Genomic DNA, 27,725 nt, shown 5'->3' on the forward strand with positions numbered 1-27,725 from the left:
CAGAAGTAACTTCTAGCTGATGCCCATGCATGGAGAGAGCTACAGTGCCAGCTATCAGTGGCACAGGATCTGCTTAGTTCAGAATCAACTGCTAAATGAGATACACTCTTACCACTTTTCGAGGTCCTTTCTTTTCTGCTGATAAAGGCGTGTGAAGATCTTATATTACAGGAATTAGGGCCTCTTAGGGACCAAATAATTTAGTTGTTGCTCAGTTCTAACCATCTTCTTTAAACTTTTATGAAATACCTTGATCTCTTTTAAAATGGCTCTATTTTTATTTGATATCTTTAAAAATAAACAAGTTAAAAAAACCCTTTCCATTTCCAGTTTCAAATGGACTAAGAATATCAAAGTATTGAATTAGATTTTGTATTCACTAATATCTGTCTCAAAGTATTTTCTAGTTCAGCTGAAATAGGAGACATCTCAGAAATTCTTAAAATTTCTGCTTGTACTTAATTTAAATCACAGCATTAGCCCAAAGATGCCTAACACCCGAACTTTATTCTGCTCATATAAATCAGAATGCTGTGTTTTGTCACTCCTTACTGGAGAAATAAACTAGATGAACAAAGTCCGTGGAATTTAAATAGTGAGGTATTAGTTACATAGTGTTTTTAAGTATTAGGAGACTATTCTCAGAAAACAAATAAATAGTAAATCTATTTTGTGACCTCCTTCAGAGATCATCCAAGCAAAACATTTGTGCTTGAGGTCTTCTGCTGGAAGAAGGTAAATCTCAGCACAAAATCAAAGCTGACTACTGGTTCAACCCTTTCATGTGGTGAGGTTACCTGCTATCCCTGCCTTAGCAACAGCTCTTTGTGAACTTATACTTCTAAATAGTACTGCTTTAAGTAATTGCTTTATGTTTTGGCTTGTTAAAAAAGAACAGTGTTGATGCTTTAAGATTAATATTTGGGCTGCATTTTGGGTATAAAGAAGAGTACAAACATCATGCAGTGCCCTAAGCTCTAAAGAGTCTGGGAAACCAGTCATGCTTTCAGTATTTATCACCAGTTCTGTATTAACATTGCTTAGTGAAATAATTAAAAATTTGAAGAAAATAAATCCAAAGGTGTTTCTGTGTCTTCTACTCCTCCTTTCATTATCATACTGTAGGTTTTCATTCTTTTTTTTTATTCTCTCTGTTTTCACATTTTGCTCACTGCAGCTACTCAGTACTATCTGAAATACTTCTTTTCTTCTGTTCTGTGAACTACTTTATGTCACTTTTTTTTAAAGCCTTTTCTATTTCTCTGCTTCTCTTTTTCATCTATTCCTTTCTCTTGTCTTTACAAAATATTTTTTTTAAAAAAAAGTCTTTTTAGCCTACCAGATTAATACATGAGAAAGGACTGTCAGTGTTACAGATTTTGCTTTGCAACCTACTGCAGCTTCACTTTCACCTGAAAGATTTGCCTGCAGCAGAAAATAACATTATTTAAGGATACATTGGAGATTAAAGGGTAACTGAAATAATGCAAAACACTCAGCACAGACAGGACATATTTTCCTCTAACTCTATTTAATCTAAGCATGGTGAAATTGTTCAAAAAGCAATGCTATTTCCCAGACTGTTGTGTGTTGGCTTTCTCCTAATGTTGTCGCAGTTCTTGACTTTGCCATACAGGCTACCAACAAAAGGGTCAGATTTGTCATTTATGTACTGAAGTGGCAGTAAAATTTTCTGTGGTTGCTGACAGCTTTCACTTAGGTGAAAAGTTTGCTTTGGCATGCCATAACTCATCCAAGTCTTCCCATTGCTCCATAGCAAAACACAAACTAGACCTGTTGTAAAGGCTTTAAACAATCCTTACATTGAAGGAGCTTCCATTTATCCTGAAGAAACAAATAGAAGCAGCAAATCAGATTCTGTGAATTACAAGACTGGATTTGGCTCTACATTCAAGCCCAAGCTGCCTTGTACTTTAAAGGTTTTTTTAAAAATGCACACAAAGGCTTCACACTACATCCTAAAATCTAACATACTCCAGAAACTGAGTCTTTAGTTTCTTTGAGCCACCATAAGGCAGTCATGAAAGGCAGCTACATCCATTCCTATAGGTAATTTTCCCTAACTTTCTAGAAGAGTTGATATTGCAAAAATATGCTTGGACAAAGGAAATTATATTTCAATCACAAAATTTAGGATAGATAAACTCAGAACTTCAGGTCAGACATAGTAAATAAGGAAGAGGTCCAACAGTTATGGATGCCTGGGAAAGAGTATAAGAAAAGGGGAACTACACATGTTGTTTTCCCCCGATACATTCCCCATTGCCTGCCATTTGGAATTCAGAGCCTTCATGAGCTATACGTTGTCTCAGAATAGTGATCTGCTGGTTGGTTGTTTTTTTTTAACTTGAACCTGTCGGTTGCCCTTTTAACACCAGGGAAATTTTTAGTATTTAGGAATTAAGTTATATGCTGATGCTTGTATGAATCTAGGCTTATCATCATGAACAGAGTAGCTGCTCAGTGCCTTCTCATTTAGGTTCTGAAATGTATAAAAATGTTATTTAAATCTTGGTGATTCACTCTTCTGTCTGGTGGGTAGGATTTCTTCAAAACTTCTCCATGTTGCAGTTTCAGATCTCATAACAGACATTTGCCTGACAGACCCAATACTTAAGTTCCTTCAGAGCAAACCAATTTCCATTGACTTCCAAAAACAGCAGAATTAGGCCTTGTCTAATATCCATATACAATGTCATACCAAAAATGTATGAAACGTGCAGGTTCAGGCACCAAGCTGAGGAGAATGTCCCATGGACCAGAACTACAGACCATTCTACTTATTCAAGGTAGAGGGAGATGGACTTTATCACTGACATCTAATATAAACTGTCTCAGTTGAGTGTTCATTATTAAAATGTAGCAGAATGAAGATTGTTGCTAATACTTTTTCATTGAAGTAACATGGTAAAAGAATTATATTTCCATATAGCACAGATAGCATAAAGAAAGAGTAAAAAAAAAAAAAAAATCCATGTGGATAATGAGCTAATGGTCACTGTTTAAAAATCAACCACTAGTCTGTGCTATTATAATTTTAGGTGCTATATGGTATTTCATTTCTAGAAAACATTAAGTAGCCATTCTTCAGAAATAAAGCCCATTGTGATTTCAGATTATAAATCACAGAGCAAAGGTACCGATGCTTGGAAATACTAATTTCGTAAAATCTTGGCTAGGCATTATTTATTTGTTTGTCACATATTGAAAACTTGTTCTCCCTATTTTATCTCTGCTTCATGGAACACACTCTTTGAACACTGATTGTCTATAAACCTTTCCTGCTTTTCCTGTCACAGACTTCCATTTGCTTCACAATATGATCTGTGTGTTTATATACAATGACATAATCTTTAACCACATTATTGAATACTATTTTATTCAGAGTACCCTCTACTTTTCTCCAATACAGAGAAATCCCTGGTGACAGATAGTTTAATATTTTGTTTTCTCCATGCACATTATTCAGATACCCCTCCGAATGTAGAATTATTTCTCTTTATGAAGCAGTTTTCTATAAAGCATACAGCTAGAGTGCGTGATTATTTCAAAAATATTTGATACCTACCTCCATAATTACTTCTTATTACATAATGCTATCTACCTGCCAACTAAAAAGAGAATGGAAGAAAGTAACCTCTATAATTTTGGCTATCAGATTGGAAATGTCCAAAATGGTTTTGTTTTCTAAGTCATAAAAAGAAAGAATTCTGAACTGAAACAAAAAGCAAAATATAAAATGGCCAAAATGTTTCCCTTGCACAGCCCCTAAAAAGGCAGGTCAGCAAAACCATTAAGGGCAAACTAGCCAAATAACCAAGCAGTCTAGAAACCATCCAGATAATGTTATATGCTCTCTGGTACTTTTGGTAGATCTTATTTCACTTGATCTTATAAGAAAAGCATAACTGACACCTGTACCTAATTAAGAGAAAACCGCTCAAGAAGTGTAGAAGTTTTTTGCATGTGTTGTTTGTGAAAAAAAAATAGCCCAGTGATGCAGAGAAAGTCTTGCTGAAGGGTGTGCATCAGTGTGTGCACATGTGCATGTTAAGCAACAGGGAGAAAACTCGGCAGCAGAACAAAACTCATCTGACAGAGGCTGAGATGAAGTCAATGATCCATCTCTGAAACACCAACAGCCAGAATGCAGGAGATACTGAAAGGGTTAACTCCTGGAGCTGCTGATACTGCAGTGTTAGATCACTGGGAAAAACTCTGTAGCGGAGACTTAACTTCTGATTTTTTAACTTGCAGAGCCATGGGAATCACTGTTAGCTTGTCTGCTCATGCTTGCAGTGAAGCAGAAATCTCTTGCAGGTTGAGAGCTCAGGGAATTTCTATTCTCAAGGGCAAGAGAAGATTCAGGGGGAGCTGCTGGGGGAGACTGACTGTAGAAACAAAGGAGGGGAAGAGGAAAGTGAGGTTAGTAGTGATAGACGACTGAGTATACTGGGGATATTTGTGAATAGTTTCTCTAGGTAATTAGTTTCTCCTAGAAACTAACCAGAATATGCTTTAGATTCTCATTGCTTGGCAGACATAGGGCATTTCTGTGTTTTGAAAGGGTAAAAATTATGATCCAGGGCAAAGTACCTTAGATTTTTCAGCCTATTTCAGCATCCTCCAGTGCACAGAACTAACTGGTGGTGAAGCCACAATTTTACATGGATTTCACGGGAAGGGAAATTGGGAATAAATTTAGGATAAGATAGTTACACTAAATAAACTAGCACAATTAATGACAAGTCCTGAATGCAATTATATAACCTATGTTTAAATAACTATAATACCTTGGTCCACATTTTTCAGTTTCTCTCTGTCTTTTTATACCTGTACAGAATACTAAAATCTTCTGATTCAAGCTGGATGTCTTTTGGGAAATTAAAAATCTTTGGATTTATTAATAGTGGATGAAAATAATTTCATAAATATTGAACTTCCAAAACCCATCTGTTTACACCAAAAAACCCCAAGCAAAACTCAAATCACAGAGATGATATTTTGCCTTGCTAAGTTTGCTCATAAAAATCAACATGTTTCCTTGGAGGGATAGAAAGAAATAATTTTTGGATTTAATAAGATTTATTATTCTATCTTGGAGAGAAGAAAATTCTCAAATTCTTTGTTATGTAAAACTTACCTCTCTCCTAAATAAGAGTAAATCACAAGCTCAGATTTATCTCAGAAATTATAGAGTTTACCATAGTTTCCTTCATTGCTCCTAATAAATAAGCAAAGAAATAAATCTATCACAATAGTGAACATAGCTAGCAATTTCTGGACTGTTCTTAGCAGAAATAAGGGAAATATTGTCATATTTCTGTCACAGGTAGTTAGTGTATTCCAGCCAGAAGTGGTAGTTCTCTGAGTGGAAACTATAAATCATACCTTGATTTTACTGGCAGTAAACCTGTCTGTTTTCCATTATGTTTGCTTGTGAGAAAACTGTGATCATTTAAAATAAATACTTCACAGACATATACAACTCTGAAAACTTTATGCCCAGTCCTGTTTTTGTTAATTCTGTTTTTGTAACAGGGTCTCTGGGATCCTCTTCAGCATCCTACCCCATACTTCTGTGCTCTCACAAAGGAAAGAGATTTAAAGATTCCATTGGCCAGACTCAGCTTCTCCTTGTGTTTTTTTTGTCTTTTTATAAGCTTTGAAATCAACATTTTATCTTATAGAAGAAAATAACACTGATAAACACTCACAGACAGATTGTTAAAGTATTGGAACACCTTTAGTGTGGTAAATTTTTTTTTAACGTGGTTGTTTTCTGGCAGCCACCTTGAATGGGCTAATTTTATGCCCTGATCCAATGTTTACTGAAGTGAGAGGACTGCCACTTATTTCAACTTAATTAATGCATTGGATTGGGCCTCTAATTAATTTATACTCTTGTCGAATGAAAACTGTTGGAGGGCCTTATTTTTGGCCTCTTTTAACTACAGTTAATAAGCTCACTGTTTTTATTTGGTTTAGTAAGCAAAATACTTATCCAAATATATCAGACAGGTTCTTAGTTTTCAAGGATCTGATGCAAGGCCCATTAAAATCAATATGAGTTATTCCATTTACCTAAATGGACTTCAGAGCAAACTCTGATACAACTGAGTTAATACTGCATAATAGCATGTGTCAACTTTATTTCATGCTTCCTGGTGTCGACTTTAATGCCAGTGTCTACTATTCTTAATTAGAATTCACTGTTACAGGTGATATATATAAATATAAATGGAGACATACTCTGTGCCAGAGATCTTGGTGTCTGAACAAGAAAGGTGGAAAATACGTGGATAGCACGGAGGTGTTGTTTCATTCAAATTAAGCATGTTTGTCTCTTTCTGGCAGTGTAAATGGCTGTGTAATACAAACATTTATTTTAGATTAGCATTCAGGTAATAGCAATTCTGTGGTTTCTGGTGACTGAATTCCTGTGATTCATGGGCAAAATGTGTACAGTGCCAACCTGTGGAGTTTGGCATACAGTCAGGGTATAGGATCAGTACACTCCGTGGATGACAAAGACAGTAGTACAACAAAGCATATGTGTACAGGAAGTATTCATCAGACAACAGTAAGCATTTAATAAATCCCTATCCTGCAAATATGTAATTATGTCCTTGACGATGAGCACTTATTGACTTAACACTTTTCATGATGTAAATCATCAGCTCAGGAGCTCTATTTAGTGTAACTGATGTTTTGATGGTTAACATGTTGAAAAAAATGAATCTAAAAGCACGCATTTTATCTGACAACAATGAAACACAGGTATATGACCTGTGGTTATTGCAATTCATTAAGCAGTACAGACCAAATTTGTTTTGGTTTATACACTGGTTTAATTTTTGCTTTTTTGTATCTACCTCAAGTCCCTAATTTCTTTTTAAAGTGGGAGGATGTTTGTAGGTTAGCACTTCTTGGTCCTTAGGTTATAACTCACCCAGCACAGCTGCATGACTAGGTTTCATAAAGAATTAGGACTGGATTAAAATGCCATTTTTTAGAACCTAATTAAAACCTCTTTTTTATGATGTACACAAGATCTTACACACATATTTTAAACCCTTTCTTTAATTTTGGGTATTTGCCATATGCAAGGTAAAAATAAGTGTAAAATAAAACACTGAGTGCAAAGTAAAATAAAAAAGGACATGTGCTCATGACTCCTTTAGCTATAATGGAACATCAACAATTTGCTGCTGTTTTTCATGCAGATCTAAATGGAGACTAAGTTCTCTGCAAAGTAAAGGTTATTTTCTCTGAAATTGCTTTTGATTAGTTTGCATTTCATCTGTGTGAAAATTCTCAATGTATTCCTGAGGATCTCCATTCCTGCTTTTCAATGATCATGCAGCCTGGATACAGAAAGCTAAGCTTTTATCCTGTGTTCCTTAGAACACATCATTTTCAGTAGATTTATCTCCAAATCCTTAAACAGCTTCAAATAGATCCTGCTTTTTACAAAAGTAACCTGTACAATATCTCCTCCACTCCTGAATGTGGTCTGAAAATGAGAGCCACACAGCACTCAGATGAGTGCTGGGTTGGGAACATCTTTTCTGCATTTGGCAAAAGGTGAGGGAAACATTTTTTGGCATGCTAGTATTAGGCGACCGTTGAATTTAATGATTTTAAGTAACAGAAATGGCCTGTGGGCCACAAAAGGAGAGTTCAGTTTGCATCGAAAAACACACTTCAGCTGCTGCTATTTACATTACCTTCATATATATCTACAAGAGTGGATGAAGTATTCATTTATATGCATAAGTTTAAAGTTAGTTTCTACAGCTGAGTCAGGTGAGAATACCACTGTGTAACTCAGCACAATGGAGAGTATTTATGAGTCTCCCATTAGTGCCTGCTCATTTTTCACTGCAAACTACATTGCAGTGTTAACATTTTAGTTCAACTCTTCCCAGTGGCAAGAAAGCAGAATTAATGTTGCCACTCTTTAGAATAAAACATGTCAGTAGCAAATACTGCAATGATGAGCTTAATATAAATAATTACATAGACAGCAGCTTTGAATGCATGTAGTTTTACATTGATATGTCGCTTGAGATTTCTTTTCGGTTGGAATAAGTTAATGATTTTCTAAATGTACATATTCCTAATTAGTCAGTTTTAAATGTTAGCTATATACAAATTAATGTTTTATAATTTTTCAAAAACTTTTACCAGGGACATTTAACTTATAATTAAGAAAACTATTTTATGTAAAGAAAATAAATTGAAGTATTTATTGTACAGTTTTGGTGAATCACAGCAATCATGATGTATTATAGAATGTCATCCAGAGCACAATTTTCCTATTGCTTCTGAAAGAAAGAAGATGTTAACTAATTAATAAATAATGTGAGTTAATAAGCAAGGTGATATCCTTATGGTTTTTGAGGTATATTCTCATTTTATTTATCGTTCAGATCTAAAATTATTTTGCTTATTTCAGGGTATCACTTTGGATTTTTATTGATGTACTCAAAGCATAAAATGAACATCAACAACACCCTTAGTTAACCTTACCCCTAATTTAACCTCCAAAATAGATTGGAGACATCTTCACTGCTCTCAGTGAGTATTGCACACTCTAAAATAATTGGTATGCAAGTCAGGAAAGGCTTATTTCAAGGCATTATTTTCCAACAACGGTAGGGAATCATGATAGAAAATTATAATAATTAAAAAATGCTCCTTTTAGTAAAGCATTCAACCATTTGCCTAACTACTGAATTTAGTATGAGATAGTTTCCAGACACAAGCACTTTACATGATAGGGACCATAAGGTTAAGCTGATCTGAGCTACCAAAGCCTGAAGATATTTTAACATTCAAGAACAGATTCACAACAAGCAATACATTCAAGCATTATCGAGTTTGAGAGGGGATTTTAATTTTCAGAACAAAGCTTGGTAGAAACCTGTTAGCAAACTATGACGAACGGGACAGGTATAGAGAATTAAACTGGGTCAAAAATGCTCACAAATGTACTAAAAAAGCAATTTTTTCTGCAACATAAACAAGTAACCATAGGATAGTAAACTGTACTGGAACTGCGTGGGGTTAATTTCCACTGCATCAGAACAAGCACAAAAAAACCCTAAAACTGGACTACTCAATTAGAAAAGTGCATGCCTGAGTGGAACTGACTCCAGCTTAAGTCATATTTGCTGCCTAAATGCCACCGTGAGGAAAAGGGTCAGAAGAAACAGAAGGAAAAAAAATACTGTCTAATGTAAACGTACTTTTTTTAAAACTTTTTTTTTTCTCCAGAGCAAGTGCAAACTAAAAATATAAAATAACTCATTAAAAAAATCCATTTTGTAAGATTTGCTCTATTTTTAGCAGTCCCAGTTTTATACCAACAAAGATAGAAATATATATATTCTCAATGACTTTCAATCCGTTTCCTTGTTACCTTGACAGAATCATGGCCTTATATGCAAATTCTTCATGATGAACCCAGTTCTAACAACTTTATATGCTACTATTATTATCTACTAAAATGTGGGAACAAAGAAGAAAAAAAAATCAAAATCCAAATTTATTTTCATTTATTCAAAAATAAATTCACTATGTGATCTACAATCATCTGTCTAAAGACCACTTTCATAAAACTTTTGAAGTAGCATTATTGATTTTTTTTATATTAATATGTTTATAAAACATATAATGAAAATTCTACATTTTCAGTCCTATTTAAAAGTACATGTCTTCAAGGGATTTATTATGTAATTCTGAGTACAAACAAGCCAAAAGATCAGTAGGTTATTATTTTCACTGTAGAAAAATCCATTATTGTTTTTTCATGTTTAGATTATATCCAGTGTATGATGGGCTATTTTTCTAGTTGCATGACAGAATTTAACAACACTAGTGGTATGAAATTATGTCAAGAATATTCTATTGTATGAAGCTTTCCAGTGTTGATTTTCTGACATGAAGTCAACATGAACATCAAAAGTTAGCAAATTCAAAGTTAGACAGCAATTTGAGGTCTTTTTCCTTGAAACTGTTCCACAAGCAACGAGATGGTAAAATACTACTATTCTGTTTATCTGAATGCATTAGCAGTTCATTTTTTTGTACAAAATGCTATTGTTATTCATGATGCAGGTATTTTAGAGACTGAGCATGTTCCAGCAAAGTTCTCCTGCTATAAAACCCCATCCTGGTATCAAAAAATATAAAAACATACTACTATGCCCAGTGGACTAGAAGTAGTAAAATAATGCCAAAATCCATACATTCCTTTACAGTCCTAATGCAGCAGTACCTTTTGACTTCTGAGGTTAGAGAGCAATCCTTGCACTGTTTTAAAGGGCAAACTAAAACCCACCCATGAACTTTTGCACTTGGTCTGCTCTGCTTCAGTGCAAGTCAACAGCAAAACTCCTCCTGTTCTTTACAGAGGTGGTGAAATTAATTTGTCTTTCCTTGTCTCTAACAAGCATAATATCATTTTCTATACTCACCTGTGGCAAATTGACCTAGAAAAGATTAAATACATAGAGTTAAATTCTAGAGGTGGTTTTGGTTTTGTTTAGGTTTGGAGTTTTTTGTTTTGTTTTGTTTTGTTTTCTTTCATTTTGGTTTTTCCCCAGTACATAAGACAAAAATTACAGGAATCATCACATTGCTTTTATGGGAGACACCATGAGTGTAAAGAATACAGCATTAGCATAGCCAGCTTCTTATAAATCAGTTTCCATAAACAGTTCTGTTGCTTCTGCTGGTAAAAATCTGTTGCAATCATTATCATTGGAAGAAAGACTTAAATGCATGAGAAAAATATACTTGTATAAGGTATCACAGAAACTTTTTTCCACTACTTTTTCCAGCAATGCAGTTAAGCATGGGATATTTCTTCTGTTGTCAGCTGTCTGAATTAAAGTCTGAAATTTAAAAATACTCCTTTTTTTAATTCATTTGTACCCTGGAAACTTTTATGCATTATTTTCTTTGATTTAATTCTCTATCACATCAAGCTAAGATACAGAATCAGAGTGATCATCACAGTATCACAGTATCACAGTATCACAGTATGTTTGGGATTGGAAGGGACCTCAAAAGATCATCTAGTCCAATCCCCCTGCTGGCGCAGGAACACCTAGGTGAGGTCGCACAGGAACATGTCCAGGCGGGTTTTGAATGTCTCCAGAGACATTTATATCACTCTGATATAAAAATCTTTCTAGTTACTTTATTAAAATCTTTTTCTCACTCTGTTGAGGGCTCAGCCCTTACCATTTATAATACCTTTCCGTTAAATGAGTTCCGTGTTGATCCAGATTTTTGTTCACCAATTCATTATACAAATAGACGAAGATTGTAGTTTGAGGGCTATTTTAACCCTTTCCTGTTACACAGTGAAAGATAAGTTTTTCTAATGCTTTGATATTGACACTTCTATACATACATGGCACAAGCAGTAACAGGATCAAAACAAGTGTTGAATTTGAACTTTAGAAGGAAATCTTGCAGCAAAAACAACTGTGGAGTTAGTATGATGTTTTCAGTAGCGCGTTCTGTACTTAGGAGCTGTGTTTTTATACAAGTTGTTATGGGTTTTTTAATAATTTTAGTAGTCAAGATCAGCTGCATTCCTAGCAGTCCCTATGTTCACCTCAGAGGCAGTATAGATAACTACTGAAAGAACAGAATCAATAAATATCCCTTTTTTTCTTGTAGGACCTGCTGATCCACACCCTCCAACTTGTAGCAGTGACCAGTTTACATGTGCCTATGTGCAGCAGTGTTTGCCCCTTGCTGCAAAATGCAATGGGGCTGAAGATTGCATGGACGGAAGTGATGAAATGAACTGTCCCATGGAGACACCTACTGCCACTTCTCCGGGTTCCTGCAAGCAAACAGAGTTTCTGTGTCATTCCGAAGGCTGTATCCCATCCCTCCTGAGATGTGATGGTGTGCCTGACTGCCACCTTAATGAAGATGAAGTTGGCTGCCGTAAGTTACTTTCATTGCTACAGTTAAGGTGATGCTAACTCACTTTCCTAAAACAGTGATGTGAAGCAGAGCAATATGATGAAGTACAGTGTAAATTCACTATCCTCTCATCAAGAAAAACATTAATTGTATCACTTATAATGTGTTACCTGGAAAGACACTCTACGTTTGCAAATAATTTTACTTATGCATTCTTACTCCCCGGCTAAAAATTTCAAAAGATGCTTCAAATCATTTGCATTGTATTTCTGTTAATTATTGGAAGCGCTTCCACTTTTTTTCCATAGAACAATCAGCTGCATTTGCATTGCCTCATCTCTGACTACAACATGACAGAGAGATAGATTTTCGCAGTTCTGTACTTCAGTAACACTCAAAGCAGTACTGACCTTTCAAGGATCTTGAAATCAAGTCTGTTCATGCAGTAGCAGCAACCTCTACTCTGACCAAGGAAAAGGGCTCACAAGCAAAACACAAGGACAACAGGCTTTGAACTGTAATTGTAATGAGATACCATAAAGCTTCAGATAGACACAAAAGTGTCTGTCCATTTCAAAGTATTTTTTTATTGGCAGATGAACTGAGGCAAAATGTTTCATTCCACGAAGTTCAAACTAATTAGCTACACAGGACGAAAGAAAAAAAAAAAAAATTTCTTCCTAAACTTCTCATTCTGTAGAAGTTTTTTATAACATTTTCTTTTTCATCCTATCAGTACCGAAACAATTACTAAGTATCAGTTTCCAGTGAACTAGAAATTCAAGTTCTTTAATATTTTGTATCAAAACTACTGAATGCAGGCCACTGAACGTGCCATTTCTTTTAACAAATTACAAAACCAGTATGGATTTTGTATACTATCTGTACATGTCTTTCTAGGCACTTTCATTTGGAAGCAGGCTCTGTGGTTTTGTTAGTAAAAGGCCTGATTTTGCAGGTATCTCTTTATCTTAAATTCTACATGCCCCGAAGGCATGTAGAAATTTTATATGTCCCTAAGTTCAGATAAACCTCATTAATCTTCATTTGGCGCTGTTTCCTCCTCAATGTCTCCTCTATCAGAGACGTCCCTGCTGTATGCTAGTACATGTACATCCCAGATCCACATTACAGCAGCTAATGTGTTCCAGAATCCCAAAATCCAAAGACCACAAGATTTCCATGGTTATCAGTATTCCCCAAACAATGGAGATATTGTTTCATTGCTTTTGACTTCTAAGCCATGCTCATGATATAAGGGGAAACTAAGTCATGGTCTATTGAAAGAACAAAAATTCTCCATAGATATTGCACACCGTGGGAAAACTTAGCCAAATTTGTAATCACATTGTTACTACAAAATTCAGTTTGGACTATACAAACATGTAGGTGTTGACAATATAAGACAGGAATACAGAAGCAGCAACTGATATTCCTTCTTTGAAGATGATGCTGGTTGCAGGCAAAGCAAAAAGAAAGCAGTTAGTGGTCATTTGGAATGGAATAATTGAAAAGGTGATTACTGTCCCAGCTGGTTCTGCCATCAAAATGTATATGCCATGAAAGTGCAACATTTCATCTCTAGCTGTCTACTTTTAACATGTGAAATACCATGTAGGTTTGTCAACAAAGAAAAGTCAGAGAGAAAAAATTAAATATCTCACAAGTTGTATTTATTTTATTGAAATTTGTGCATAATCTACAAAATTGGTTGTTGTGCTAGTAACTCCAGCTTATATGTACTGTAATAACAGCACAGCTTAGGAGTGAGGGTTTTTTTCAGGTTTTAAATTGAAATGGAATTTTTTTTTTCTAAGCAGTTATGAACACAGATTAAATTTTAAGTGGCAATGTCTTGTTTTATTTTGTTTTGTGTTTTGTTTTTTTTTGATTTGTTTTGGTTTGATTTGTTTTGTTTTGTTTTTCTTGGTGCAGGTAAAATTTCCTGTCGATTTTAGAAAATTTCAGTGTAGGAATTACTGTCCCCTTCCATTTTGTGTGTGCCCTGTTCATTAGCAATTTCAGTCATTTAAGTGTCAATATGTGGTCAAAAATGTTCTGGCTTTTGAATTCAGGGATTCATCAGAGAACGTTGTCTTCTGCGATGAAGACCAGTTGTCAAAATGCATCTTGTGTCTTTCAAAGTTTAAGTATAAAACCTAAAAGAAAGTCAGGACAAAGGAAAACAATTAAAAAAAAAAAAAAAAAAGCATTAGTCGGATCTCTACTACAACCACCATTTTTACCACATAGATGCTTTTCTGCATGACATAGAGATTTATGCAGACATATTTTTGCATAGAATTCACTCAACAGTTAGGTTGTACAATATTATATTAATACTGTTTTATACCTATTAATGTGGTGGATTTTATTATTTGCTGCTTTTAACAACAAAATCTTGGAACTGTTTTCCAGTTTTAAATGTTCTACTTGGCCAGCCTTCTTCTTGTTGTCGGTTTTAGTGAAGGGTACTTTATCTCACCTATTTAATATTTTTTTAATTGCCTGATTACAATAGTATGGGGTGGAAAACAAACATGTTAACACCAGTGGGGTATATATATTAATTTTTCTCAGACTCCAACACCATCTGACAGTTCTTTGTAATGTACCAAAATGTATCTGTTATAGTCCTGTAAGTTTCAGCTACCTAGTAAATATTAAAAATTATATTCTTTCAAATTGGCTGAGATATTTTTATCCTTTCTACAAATTTAATTTGGACATTGAAAATTGAAATATAGGCAAAAAGCTGATGTTTTCACTTTCATGTCTTCACTGTTGTTCTTGCCTCCATTTAATGTCTTTATCCCAAAAATACTTTAAGGCCTCTCATGAAAATAAAAAATAACTAGCTGGAGTAATTTGAAGCTATTTGTAATGCTGTTGACAATAAGCAATATCCATTTTAGTTTAAGTGCAGTAAAAGAATAGCATTGTTTTTAAAATGTGTTCTCAACATTCTTTACCTCAGCACCAATAGCTTAGTTCATTGTCCCTTCTGTCTGAAATTCTGGATCTGTGCAAAGTATTCAGCAGTCATATCCATTACTATGACTGTTCCCTCTGTAAATCATATAAAAATCTCAGCGCAATAAGCTTGTTCAAGGTAAAGGGATATGTCAAACCAACCTGACGGTCAATAGATATAAATGAACGAAAACAAATCAACCTTTCTTCTATTTTACCCAGCAGCCAGTCCAGTCCAGAACTAGGGGAAGTAATAAAGGGCTACATTAGACCTTCTGTTCTTACACCAACCATCAATGCAAGTGAGAGCTCAGGAACTGAATCTCTATATCAGTCATATATATGGCAAACTACAAGCAGTACTCTATATCCACATAGTTTACAGCATCCTCAAAATACACATGCAGACAAAAAAGTTCTAAAGCACATAAAAAGAGTGTGTTTTATGTCAAATTTCCAACTTTGCTTCTGTTGAAGTCCTAGTCTGAATATGTAATTATGTTTACAGACTGGGTATTTGTGTGCAAATAACTACTTATAAAACTGGTTCAAATAACATTGGGACATCATCCCCCCAATTGCAAAGGGTGTACAGGATTTGGTCTGATTGCACCAAAATAAGTATGAGATTACTATTTGGTTAGGAAACTGCAGCAGAGGGCATGAGACTCTCAGTTACTTTCTGGAAAGCTGACAATCATAAGAGATAGATGGCAGGATATGCTACGAATGTGCAGTGATGCTGTAATCTGCTGGGGTTTTTCAGTCTGCCACAACCTGTTCCACTGGACTGAATGGTCAAGGAAATGGAGAGCAGAAAAGGAAATTTTAATTCTTCTTGGTGTTGCTTTTATCCTGCTGTCACTACCAGCAAACTCCCTCTCCAATGTCAAGACTTGTCCAGTCAACTGAAGAGACTTTGATTTCAATGCATGTGCAGAACAGTACAGTGATGGTTTAAAATTGGCCAGAACTTTAAAGTTCTCATAAACATGATTTGGAATTGGAAAAAAAAGCAAGCTAGTATTCTACAAATTTTTCTGCAGACTTCAGTAAATGGTCAGTGCATGTAATTAAAAGGTTTGATCCCACAAGCCCTTACTCACATGAGTAATTTCATATTTCTGAAAGAATATCAAAACTGGCAAGAGTTGACTGGCAAGACCAAAACTGGTAAGATTTGCCTCCATTGTTGTGGTCTAAATTGAACTGCAGCATTTTAAATTTAGCATACTCTTTCAGTCTATATAGACCAGTGATTTAAATTATAGCTGAGACTGTAACAAATACATCCTCCAGCAGCCTGCCCATCCAGCTTGGGAGGCTTATTACTGTGTATGCTGGCTCTTGACCAGGAACAGGAAATATTATTAAATTTAGATGCTGCATTGGGGTATTTTTAATTTTCCTCAATTCTTTCTCTCACTCTGAACTCACAAGCTAATGTGAATATATCTAACTCTGAGGGAGTCAGAAGAGTTCCCCCTGATTTGCATTAGCATTATGGTGACAGAGTTCAGCTTAAATTACCTAAAAAAAGACCTTAAAAACAATAGTTTAAGGCAGCATAAGAGAACATTGTGCAAGATAAAGTGACAAAATTGTATTACAGTCTACAGGAGTTTGCAAGAGTATCAGGCACATCCTGTAGAACAGTGATTCAGGAGTAATTCAGTACTTGAGGGCTTATGTTATTCCAGCAAGATTTACCCCTCATAATTCTTCTGGACAAATATAGAACATATTACTAAATGCCCAAGAATAAAAAAGGTGTGCAAGTTTAGATTTTTCAGTATAGTATTTCTCTACTTTTTATATGTTAACTACCTTTTAGTATTTGGGTTCTTGTAATAGAAGAAAAATACAGTGTGTTTTAAAGAGATGGACCGAATTTGAATTCACTACTGTTTTGAAATCAGGCACATCTTTTTGAAACACTCTGTATATAATGTCTTTTTAAAATTTATGTTTAAAAATTAATTCCATCATATGAATGAGAGGTGACTGATTATATCTTTTTATGGGTTTTCACTGAGGTTTTGCAGCTTACTCTATCAACGTTTTAAGCGAAAACATCCACCTTAACAAATTTAACAGGAAAATCCAGCTTCTGTAACACCTATGCTCTGGGTTTTTTTTACTTATTTATCTACTCAGTACTAAAGTTGTATGTCTTTGAAAAGCTTGTAGAGGTCACACAGATGCAAGTTTATATACTATAGTATGAATCAAATTTTCTGGTAGTTTTTTAATAGTGAGGAAAAGAAATATAGCTGATAATAACTGTCATGTTACTTTTCATTTCAGCCATTAAAGACTGTTTCAATGGTTCTTTGTTATGTGCCTCAACTAATCAATGCATAGCAATCTTCCAGCGTTGTGATGGCATTGCAGACTGCATTGATTTCAGCACTGATGAGTCCAGCTGCTCAGGTACTTAATTTTGCATAAAAATATCACTTGAAACTAAAAAGTATAGTCATTTCCTACTGAATCTTTAGGCAGCCGTCAAACTTGACTGTATTCCCTCTGCTAAAACTTAATCCAATTACAACAGGCATGAATCTTCCTGATGAAAGTATGACACAGATCAAATAGTGGTTTGATTTGGGGTTTTTCTTGCTGTAGGGATGTAAAACTAACCTTCTGTAAAAGTAAATGTGATGATGTGAAAACCCATGTTAAGGGATGTTAAAAGTTGACAACAGTGACATACTCCTCTACTTATACAGCTTTACCTTTTTCAGGACTGATATCTCTAATTCTTTTCAGAGTGTAATTCTAAGTGTTAAAATTCTGAACATCTTTAATAAGAAGGCTGGTAACACAGGAGTAAGTGTCTGTTCATCACCCCTGTGAAAAAGCTATTAATAATAAAGCAGACTTAGGTACTAAATAAATATAAGTTCAGTTATTTAAGTTCAGTTATTTTAGTAAGTGGCAAAATCTCCATTTCTGGACTCAAATGAAACTCTGACTTGAGAAAATTACAAGCCTGTTCAAGTGAAGCACCAGGATTTATATAAGGTCAAGCAGAGCTTATTGACTATGTTGTATTTATGACTTGACACTTGTATCGCCAAGTCAAAGTCTAAAGCAGGGGTGTCAAACTCATTTTTACTGGGGGTCACATCAGCCTCGTGGTTGTCTTCAAAGGGTCAAATGTAATTTTAGGACTACTCCTACATTTATACAGTCCTATTATACAGCAAAAATGAGTCTGACACCCCTGGTCTAAAGGGAGAGTCTTTGGAAGTGTTAAGCACCTAAAATGACAGGTGTGAATATTCTACTATTTTGAAAATCAGTAATAATACATACAATAACAAAGGGGGAAACTTTAAATTATCATTTTCATTCCTATATTTGTAGTTTGTCCTGAAGAATACTGCAAAAATGGAGGAAGATGCATCATCAAAGATGAAATTCCCTTATGCCAGTAAGTTTCATTGGGGATTGATTTGTGTTGAAATGATGTTCAATAGAAGTGTATTTTTTAAAGTCTCTATATTTATTTACAGTTGCTGAGTTAAAACACATTTGGAGAAGAATATTGTTTATCAGATAGATTTTTCTGTAACTTTATTCTACCATTACATGAGACAGCCTCTTGACCTGACACCTTAAGTTTCCTGTGTCATGTTTCACATCAACATATAACACACACTTCTATGAAATATGATGCCTTATATGCAGCAGGTGTTGTGTATCTCAGATGAGATTTAGAGCAGGCCATGTTCTCATCTTTACCTGAACTTGTGATGTATTTCTGTTATACATTATTTTCTGCATATATTTGGAGAAAGAGGTAATGTTTTTCCACTTATGCTGAAAAAAGTGTTAAATATATGCTTGTATTTTTCTGGAAATTCTCTATGCTGAAAAACAAATACAAATAATTTATGCAATTCTGATATAGAATCTATGAGTCCTTAGAAAGCGTCTCAGGATATCTGACAGGATTCATTTACACAAGATACTACTCTGTTTCCCACTGGGAAACTTCAGTGGATCTTGCCGAAGAGTTTACCAAATTATGAGAAAAGTAACTGTTCTATCAGGATATCTGTCTTAGTCAAGATCAAACATTAAGGCTTGCCTCCTAGTCTCTAGGAAACTCACTTCAATAAGCTTGCTGACACAATTTCAGTTATTGCAGAATCTGTATCTTTCAAGCCAAGTTTACCCTTTACTGGTTGAAGAAATGTGATAAACAACACACTCAGGAAATACAGGTACTTCCATATGGAGTACTTTGATTCAGCTCTCAGAAAAAAACTGTTAATTATCTGCAGATTTCCCGAAGAACCTCCTCTGTTGTAGAATAGAGAATGGTTTCTGCAAGAAGCTTGGAATTTCATTAAGCTGACTATTTCAAAACTTCTTGTGACACAGAAAGAGAGAAAGGAAACTAAAAACATAGGGGAAGGTTGCAGATGAAATGAAATGGATAGCCAGCAGAAAATGAAGGGATTGGGAATAGCCAGGGAGTTTACAGTTGGTAGATTAAACAAATGAACAACAAGAAAATTGCTTGTAGGGCACTGGGAGAGCAATTGAGATTTTAGATATACCAGTGATTTATAGAAATTGAGTTTATGTTAGGATTTGCAAATGAAAGGAAACAAAAATAGCAAGTGTTTCTTTATCCACAGAAATAAAATATAGTTGGAACAATAGGATAATTAATAGGTTACTTCTCCTCAGCATTCAGTAAGAAACATCATACTGAATAGGTAAATGGAGCAAAGGCACATAAATGAAAATGACCCATCTTATGAGCTAGCATAAATCCAAGACCTGTATGTTCTTGCATTGGGGAAACAGGTCATTTCTTTTCAAGAAAACTGGAAAAGTAACACATGTTCATAGAATGATAGAATCATTTCAGTTGGAAGAGACCCTCAGGATCATCGAGCTCAACCATAACCTAACCTAACCTAACTCTAGCACTGAACTGTGTCCCTAAGAACCTCATCTAAAGGCCTTTCAAACACCTCCAGGGATGGTGACTCCATCACTTCCCTGGGCAGCTTGTTCCAATGCCTGACAACTCTTTCTGTGAATAATCTTTTCCTAATATCCAAGCTAAACCTCCCCTAATGCAACTTCAGGCCATTTCTTCCTGTCCTATCACTTGCTACTTGGCAGAAGAGACCAACACCCTCCATGCTACAACTTCCTTTCAGGTAGTTGTAGACAGTGATAAGGTCTCCCCTCAGCCTCCTTTTCTCCAGGATAAACAGCCCCATTTCCCTCAGCTGCTCCTCATCAGACTTGTGCTCCAGACCCCTCACCATCTTTGTCGCCCTCCTCTGCACTCTCTCTAGTACCTCAATGTCCTTCTTATGATGAAGGGCCCAAAGCTGAACACAGGATTCAAGGTGTGCCCTCACCAGCACTGAGTACAGTGGCACAATCACTTCCTAGTCATGCTGGCCACACTATTGCTGGTACAAGCCAGGATGCTGTTGGCCTTTTTGGCCACCTGGGCACACTGCTGGCTCATATTCAGCCATCTGTCAGTCAACATCCCCAGATCTCTCTCTGCCAGGCAGCTTTCCAACCACTCTTTCCAGAGCCTGTAGCTCTGCCTGGGGTTGTTATGACCCAAGTGCAGGACCTGGTGCCCAGGCACCCTGCAATAGTGGAAGCCTTTCTGAAAACTCTGCTGTTAAGGGTTGTGATTGGAGAACAGCAAATGGAGCAGAAAAGGAATAGCCACATCAGCAGTTCAATATCACAACCACTGAAGGCTTTATAATATTTTTTAAAAAATTACTCATATATATAATAACAGGGGAGTTAGCCATTTCCTGCTGCTCCTCTTACCTTAGTTGGAGTTATATTGATAGACAATAGCCTCTGGTGACATGGGGTGGCTTTTTTCCATGTTTTTAATGGAATGTAGTTGAAGTAGTTAACTTTATAGACTCCTTGAAGTAGTTTAATATGTCAGCCTGAGAACAGACTGAAATTGCAGTAGCTGCTTCAGTGAAAGAAATCAACTATTTGAAGAGATTGAAAATTTACAATAACTTATATATTTAATATTTCTCAAGTTTCTTTGACACTGTATATTTTTACATGTGTGCACTATTTTTGCCTAGATATATAAAGTGACACCACAAGATATATAAACCTGACATCCTTTCAGCAGTATGTAACTAAGAGGGTTCAGTAGAAGGTGGAAGGTGAGCTCTAACATTCTTCTATGAAAAGGTATCTGTAGACTAGGTGGAAGAGGTAACAACGGATACGAGTCCAGATAGTTTCAGTGTATATTGGACTGGGTAAAAGGGTTTGGTATACCAGGTTTCTCTCATTTCCATTCATGCTACTGAAAACAGATTTTCTTAGCTGACACATAATGAATTGAGTAACATGCCAGACCACAGTATTTGAGAATATGACTATTGATAGGGTGGCAGATGTTCTTATCAAGAGCTTGTGAGTAACTGCAGAGCAAAGGTGCTTTGCAGGTGACGGTTAGATTACTTCTTGAATGAAACACAGTTCGATGGCTGTCCTGGTCCTCTCTGATATTGGACTTCTGAGTTAGGTTTAAAGCCATTTACATTTGCTTCTCCTACTTGGTCAGGAGAGTACTTGGGGTTCATATCAAATATGCTTATCTTAACGTTTTTACTTCTTGAGTATCCTCTTTGGCTGCGAGACTAAATAGTGCTCTAGTCTGAAATGCTACAGACACTCATTTCACAAAATGTGACTCTTATTTGTCCTGACTGAGTCCTCCTTCTGTTGTGGATGCGCAGATGAGTGGCTAGTGCTGGTAACTACTGTGGCCATACATGAAAATCATGATAATCTGAGCAAAAATGTTTAGGACTTTTACACTTTCAGTGGTCTGATTTCAACATTATTTCTTTGATCATATATGTATTTTCCCCAGTCATTTGTCCAGTGGTTTGTTCTGTGTTGCTTTTTGTTGGTGGTGGCGGGTGGTTGTTGACTTTGGTTTTGTTTATTTCAAGTGAGACCACAGCCCTCTGTAAACATAGGAAAGAAATATTGATGAGAATAAGCAAGCTGGGAAAAGTGCTTCTGTAACACACTGAAATTGAAGGGTGAGGCTTCAAAGATACCAGTGCTGAAAAAAAAGCCCTGAGAACACAAAAAAATTTCTTATCAGACTGATAGTACATAAATCTAACTCTTACAACAATACAAGATTAATACAACGTATTCATATTTAAAATGTACTAAAGCTCATGTATAATAAACGCATGATTGCGCTCATCTTTTTATTTCATACAAACACTTGGTAATATACCAAATTTCAGAGAAGTTACACTGACTAGTACTAAAGACTATAATGAGAGAGCTTTTATTAATGTGTGATGTGTAAGAAGGCTCTATCCTTAAACAGAAAATGTAATTGCATTCACAGGCCTGTAATTAAACAATCATACTATAAACTAGAAATACATCTTAATGAAACAGTTTTTAAATGTACCATCTAGCTAACTGAGCTGTGGAGATTAGAATTTCAAGGAGTCATTATATATATGTAATTAATTAAGGTTATCTTTGTAGCTGTGTATCTAAATGCCAGTTTGGCCCAAGGTATAGAAATAGAATTATTTTGTTCACTTGCTTTATGTGATAAAAGTGAAAAAGATTATGTTTCCTATTACATTTTAAAAAGTAATTGATTTTACACGGTTATAATTTATTCAGAGGCGAGGACTGTTGCTTATGCCTCTTGGAAAAGCTACAGGCTATTTGGTCCTCTGTTTTTTTACTTCTCTCCTCCTGAGTTTTAAAATCTGCTCTTTATTATAATGACAAGCATTCTGTTTTAATAGATGAATAAAGTATTTTGTCCTCAATGACACAAAAACAAATAGTATTCCACAAACATTAAAAAATTACCTATTTGGTAGTTGAGACATTTCTCAGAATCTGATTTTATCTTCAAAATACTAAAGGCTGCTACACATAATATATTTTTGATGATAAGCCCTACAAGATGGCATGGAACTTTAACGCCACAGTAGGCTTGTTCAACGCTTTTTGCAGTCAAATATCTTATGTGCAAAAGGATAGGAATTCCACATCCTATTTGGGCAATGTCTTCCAGAGGGAAATGTAGGGGGTTTTCTAAATATATTTGTCTTTGGATGTAATTTTACATGTACTGTTTTACCGAATTTTTGAGAAATAATGGTGGTAGTTATCTTTAAAAACTAAATGTCAGGAGATTGTTCTAATATCACACAGTATGTCATGAAAACTGAATGATAATAGTATTTCTACCTAAGAAAATAAAATGCTTGGAAGCATCTAGCCTGTGATTTGATAGAAATACAAAGCCTAGACACTGACAAGATAGACATATCCAGTTCATGAGTAAAGAGAATTTATTATTATTTATTATATTTATTATTTATAATGGGAGAAGATGGCAGTTTCCACTTTAGCTGTTTGTCCTGCTGCTCTCAGAGATTCCCACCTCAGTTGTGGGGAGGGAGGATTGCTGCTACAGCAGCTGCTGAATCACTGCAGATTATAGGCTGCTGAAGAAAAGAAAACTGGTACTGATTTCACTTTATTTATAAAAATTTTCTTTCAGATTTTCTGTAGAACTGTGACATAGGTAAGCTGATAAAGAGAGCTGATATATAGAGCCTATATATGTACCCAAGAAAGTGGTAGTCATGCAAAAGCAATTGTACATAGGGGAGGAACGGAAAAGAAAGTAAGCATGAATGAAAACAAACACCATGATAAGTAATCAAAAGGATAAGACTTTGAAAAGGAGTGTTATGCTAAGATTTTGCTTCTGGAGAAAGAAGTCAAAGGCGTGTTCTTTTATGGAGACATATATACAAACATACATAGCTAGCATAGAGAAATTTGTTCATATATTTCCGTCACCCAAGTGCCATCTGAAAAGTGATGCTGAGTTGGGTAAAACTGAGAATAGAAAGGCAAGTTAATAACTCTCTTCTCCAGAATAAATTAGATGCGGCTTGTTGTGAAAGAAAATATACAGTATATTGATGGAAAGGCACCTTTAAGAATTTGCTTACAGAAAACTCTTTCCTAATGTTTTTCTCTATCTCGTATATTTTCTGTTTATTCTATATCCTTTCTTATTCAGAGAAGTTTTGTGAAATCAAGATGTTTGTTCTTAATAGAATAATACTGTTGCTTTTTAATTTTTAATGTTTCTGACTTCATAGCCTTTTCCAAAAAAGGCAAACTTGATGTCCTTAAGAATATGTATGAGATACAAGAAAGCTAAGCATCGGAGGAAACTGAATTCTTCAGGAGTGTTTTGATTCCATTCAATAAAAGAGAAGTAATCAAAGCTACACAAAACCACAAGTATATGCAGCCTAAATAGAACGGGTTCCCAATAAATTTTCATGCATCCTTGCTGGTAGTAGAGTGTTTTTTATAAAACACTTGAATACTGATCTTTTTTTCAAGGGTTTTAATTAAAAAAAAAATAATTGCCATGTTCACACCCTTTGTGCTTTTAACAGTCATATGTAACGGCCAATTGAACTCACCTGGAGATTTGTGGAATGTATATATTAAGGTATCACTAATTAATGTTTTAGTTCTTTTTCCCTACATCCACTACAGTGAGGAAGACTGTGATACAGATAGGTCTGTGCTGAGGATGGCAGGAAAGATGGAGATAGTGGAGATCTGCGTTTCAGAATCTGTTATTGCAGAAGTTGTGTAGGAAAGACATACATCTCCTATTCTGTACTAATTATGTCCTGATAAGTGGCCTACACAGTCCTACCCAATAGACTCCCTGATGTCACAATGCCGTCCAGCTATCTTGCATGTTTGCAATTTTCCCTCTTGTTCAACCAGTGTGAATTTATGTCTCCAAGAATTATGCCTTTTGTGCTGTTGCTAGGTGGCTAAGGGATTGCATAAAAGCAGCAAATACTACTAAATTAAGAACTTTTGAACTTTTCTTGCCAGCTTTTGCAGTGTTGACTGATCTGGAAAGCTCCGTGCATTTTAAACACATATACAAACACAGAGGATTTTTCTCAGCACTTGGAAGGATCTTTTCATGTTTGCTATTGCTGTAATCAGGTACTAGGATACATCTCTAAGCAGGAAGAAGTAACTATATGGTATTCCCACACAGACTTTTGCATTTCTTTTAGGGAAAAAGTACATATATATTTAAGCTATACTAATTTTGTCTGCATCTGGTCTGCAAGTCATATTTTCAATGTACAGATTTTTTTTTTTAATATATAAATGGATTGTGAGATATATGTGAATATTAAAATATCCTTTAGAGTCTATCAGGTTAATGTGGTTCATGCAAGAGTTACAGTATTGATGTCAACACCACAGTTACTGCAGGAAGAAACATCAGTCATCAAGCCAGCCTTCAGAAATCAGTAAACTGCAGGAGGCTGAGATTTTGCTTGTCTGTTTTTAAGTGGTGGAGGTAAGAAAGGTTTGGATTTAAGTGAATTATTTCCCTGTGGATAGGACAACTTACCGGCCAGTTTTTGTTTAGTTGTAGTATGTGTTCTTTTGTATCAATAGACTAGATAACAAAGCAGAACACAGATAAATCATATGCCAAATTTATGGAAATTTATCATATGTCTTCCTAGCTATGCTGAACTAAACCATGCCTTAACTCACCCTCGGTGCAGCCACATGGAAGCCAAAACTGTGGTGATCCTCTCTGTGGTGAGAAAGGATTGTCAACAAGCTCAAACTGGCTTCTCCATTTTTATCTCTAGTTTGGTATGTACTTAGAGCACCCTGGAAGCAGTATAAATTCCTTGCATGGATTTCAGGTATCAACTGTACATCAACATATGTATGGCACCTAGGCTAACCCTCAACAGCTGTCTCTGTTGGAAAATAAAACAGTATTGGAGCCAATTATATGAGACAATGGCTTCTTAAGTAGAAGTCCTAAGTGAGATTCTACAGTAAGGATTGTCTAAATTATAACATTAAACACGTTTAAGCCTTGGGTCATTAACTTAGTATATAAGAAAATTATATTTATTACTTCATGAGTTTCCTTGTTTCCACTTAGAACTTTTCAATTTTGTGCTTTAATCCTTTTGCCATTCATCCTTATTAACTGTTGTATTTTCCACTGATGAAATGCCTGCTCAAATGAGTTTGGTAGCAAAAGTTTTAGAAATAAAATTTAAAAAAAAAATTGCTTAGGGTTGTAAAATGAAGCTAGGAGCAGAATAAAACCTTTTTAAGCAGTGCTACATAGAGCCGAATATCAGAACATTTGTTTTTACAGAGAAGAATTCTAGTTTATAAATAGCTTTTTCTCCTCTGGTAATTCTCTTTTTAGATTTCAGATACTCTTTTGCAAACCACTGATTTTTATCAGCTGAATTAAAGTGCACAGTTTGGCTTGTATTGTAGTCTATTAAAAAAAAAAAAAGAAAAAAGCCAGCAGGAGATTTTTAAACATCCATTATTAACAGCCTTCAATAGGTGGAAAAAAAAAAAAAAAGGCTTTTATTTGCTTTGTTTTTCTTTATATCTTCTGTAAATTAATACTTTGTTAATGTGAAATCTGTTTGGGACTATGGAAAATGGAAGAAAGGTCTCTTAAAGCTTGTTTAATATTTTAGTATGTGGAAAATATTGTGTTTGCATAGTCATATAAATGCACAGAGATTATCTTCCCATTGTTTTTGCTTCTAGAGGTGAAGCTGAGGAGATTTGGTAGAATACATTTTGAGGCTACACATCAGCTATTATTCATTACTATAGTTCAAGGGTTTTAACAGGTATCTTATCAAATTTTTCTCCATTTGTGAGGGCCTCCATTATGTTATCAGTAAAGCCTGTCAGTATGTTTTTTTGTAATAAGATCAGCTTCCACAGACTGATAATGTTTTACTTAATGTAAGTAGCTGAGAATTTTTTTCTGATGGATCATAAGATAGTAGAGGAAAGCTAAAAATGTGCATACAGCTGTGTCACTAATAACATAAACTGGATTATACTAGTACACTTCTGTTAGCTTATATATATAGACACACATACATAGGTTCTACTCCTACCTGTCTAATACTTTGTGCCCTTATAATACTTTTCACTGTGCTGTTACTACAGACAGCAAGGTACAAGTCACTGTAAAAACAGAAGTTGTGCCTGATACTTTAGTCAGACCTATAAAAATCATACTGCTAGAGAACTATGAGCATCACTCTTCAGGATGGGAATATGCAGCACAACTGTGTATTTAAATGTAATGTAGAAGTTGATAAAATATCAAACTACTCTTTCTTAGTTTTCTAAAAATATTTATTTATTTATGTTGTCATTAAAATCTGTCATACAGTAAGGCCAAAGTAAGGCTTTAATAGATGTCATAATGTGACCCTGATAATGGAACTTACAGTATTTTAGTTTGCTTTATATATATGTTTTATATGGCAGAACTATTGTATGAAAAAAAGTGAAGATCTAATCAGGTTTCTCTATGCAGTCTATACCTACTACCAGGTCAGCGTCACTTGAGTTTCAGTCTTGTGAAAAAGTCCTCCAGAAAACCTTTTCCTTAATCATCCTGGGCTACTCCACAGTTCTACTTTCTGAGCTTCCTGTAGTACCTACAAGCAGGTTACATCTGTACCTTGCACATTCTTTCTCAGTTTTTCATTTTAAAATGTGTTCTTATGACATCTAACAAAAGCTGTTGCCCAAGCTGTCGTCATCTTGCATCTCAGTTACTGCAGCACTGTTCTCCTTGCTTGTATGACTGCAAGGCTTTT

The 27,725-nt window shown here is 35.2% G+C and overlaps 1 protein-coding gene across 1 annotated transcript in view; it reads left to right on the plus strand.

The window, feature by feature from the left end:
* Positions 1 to 27,725, plus strand: part of MALRD1 (MAM and LDL receptor class A domain containing 1) — a gene marked incomplete at both ends in the record, with an annotated part of 293,532 nt that overhangs the window by 232,831 nt on the left and 32,976 nt on the right. Inside the window, 3 exons of the mRNA XM_082044615.1 lie at positions 11,722 to 11,997; positions 17,257 to 17,382; positions 18,322 to 18,388. Of these exons, the coding sequence (XP_081900741.1) occupies positions 11,722 to 11,997; positions 17,257 to 17,382; positions 18,322 to 18,388 (469 nt within the window). The remainder of the gene's footprint in view (positions 1 to 11,721; positions 11,998 to 17,256; positions 17,383 to 18,321; positions 18,389 to 27,725) is intronic.

The sequence above is a fragment of the Streptopelia decaocto genome, assembly GCF_964273445.1.
Source record: "Streptopelia decaocto genome assembly, chromosome: 2".
Taxonomy (NCBI): domain Eukaryota; kingdom Metazoa; phylum Chordata; class Aves; order Columbiformes; family Columbidae; genus Streptopelia; species Streptopelia decaocto.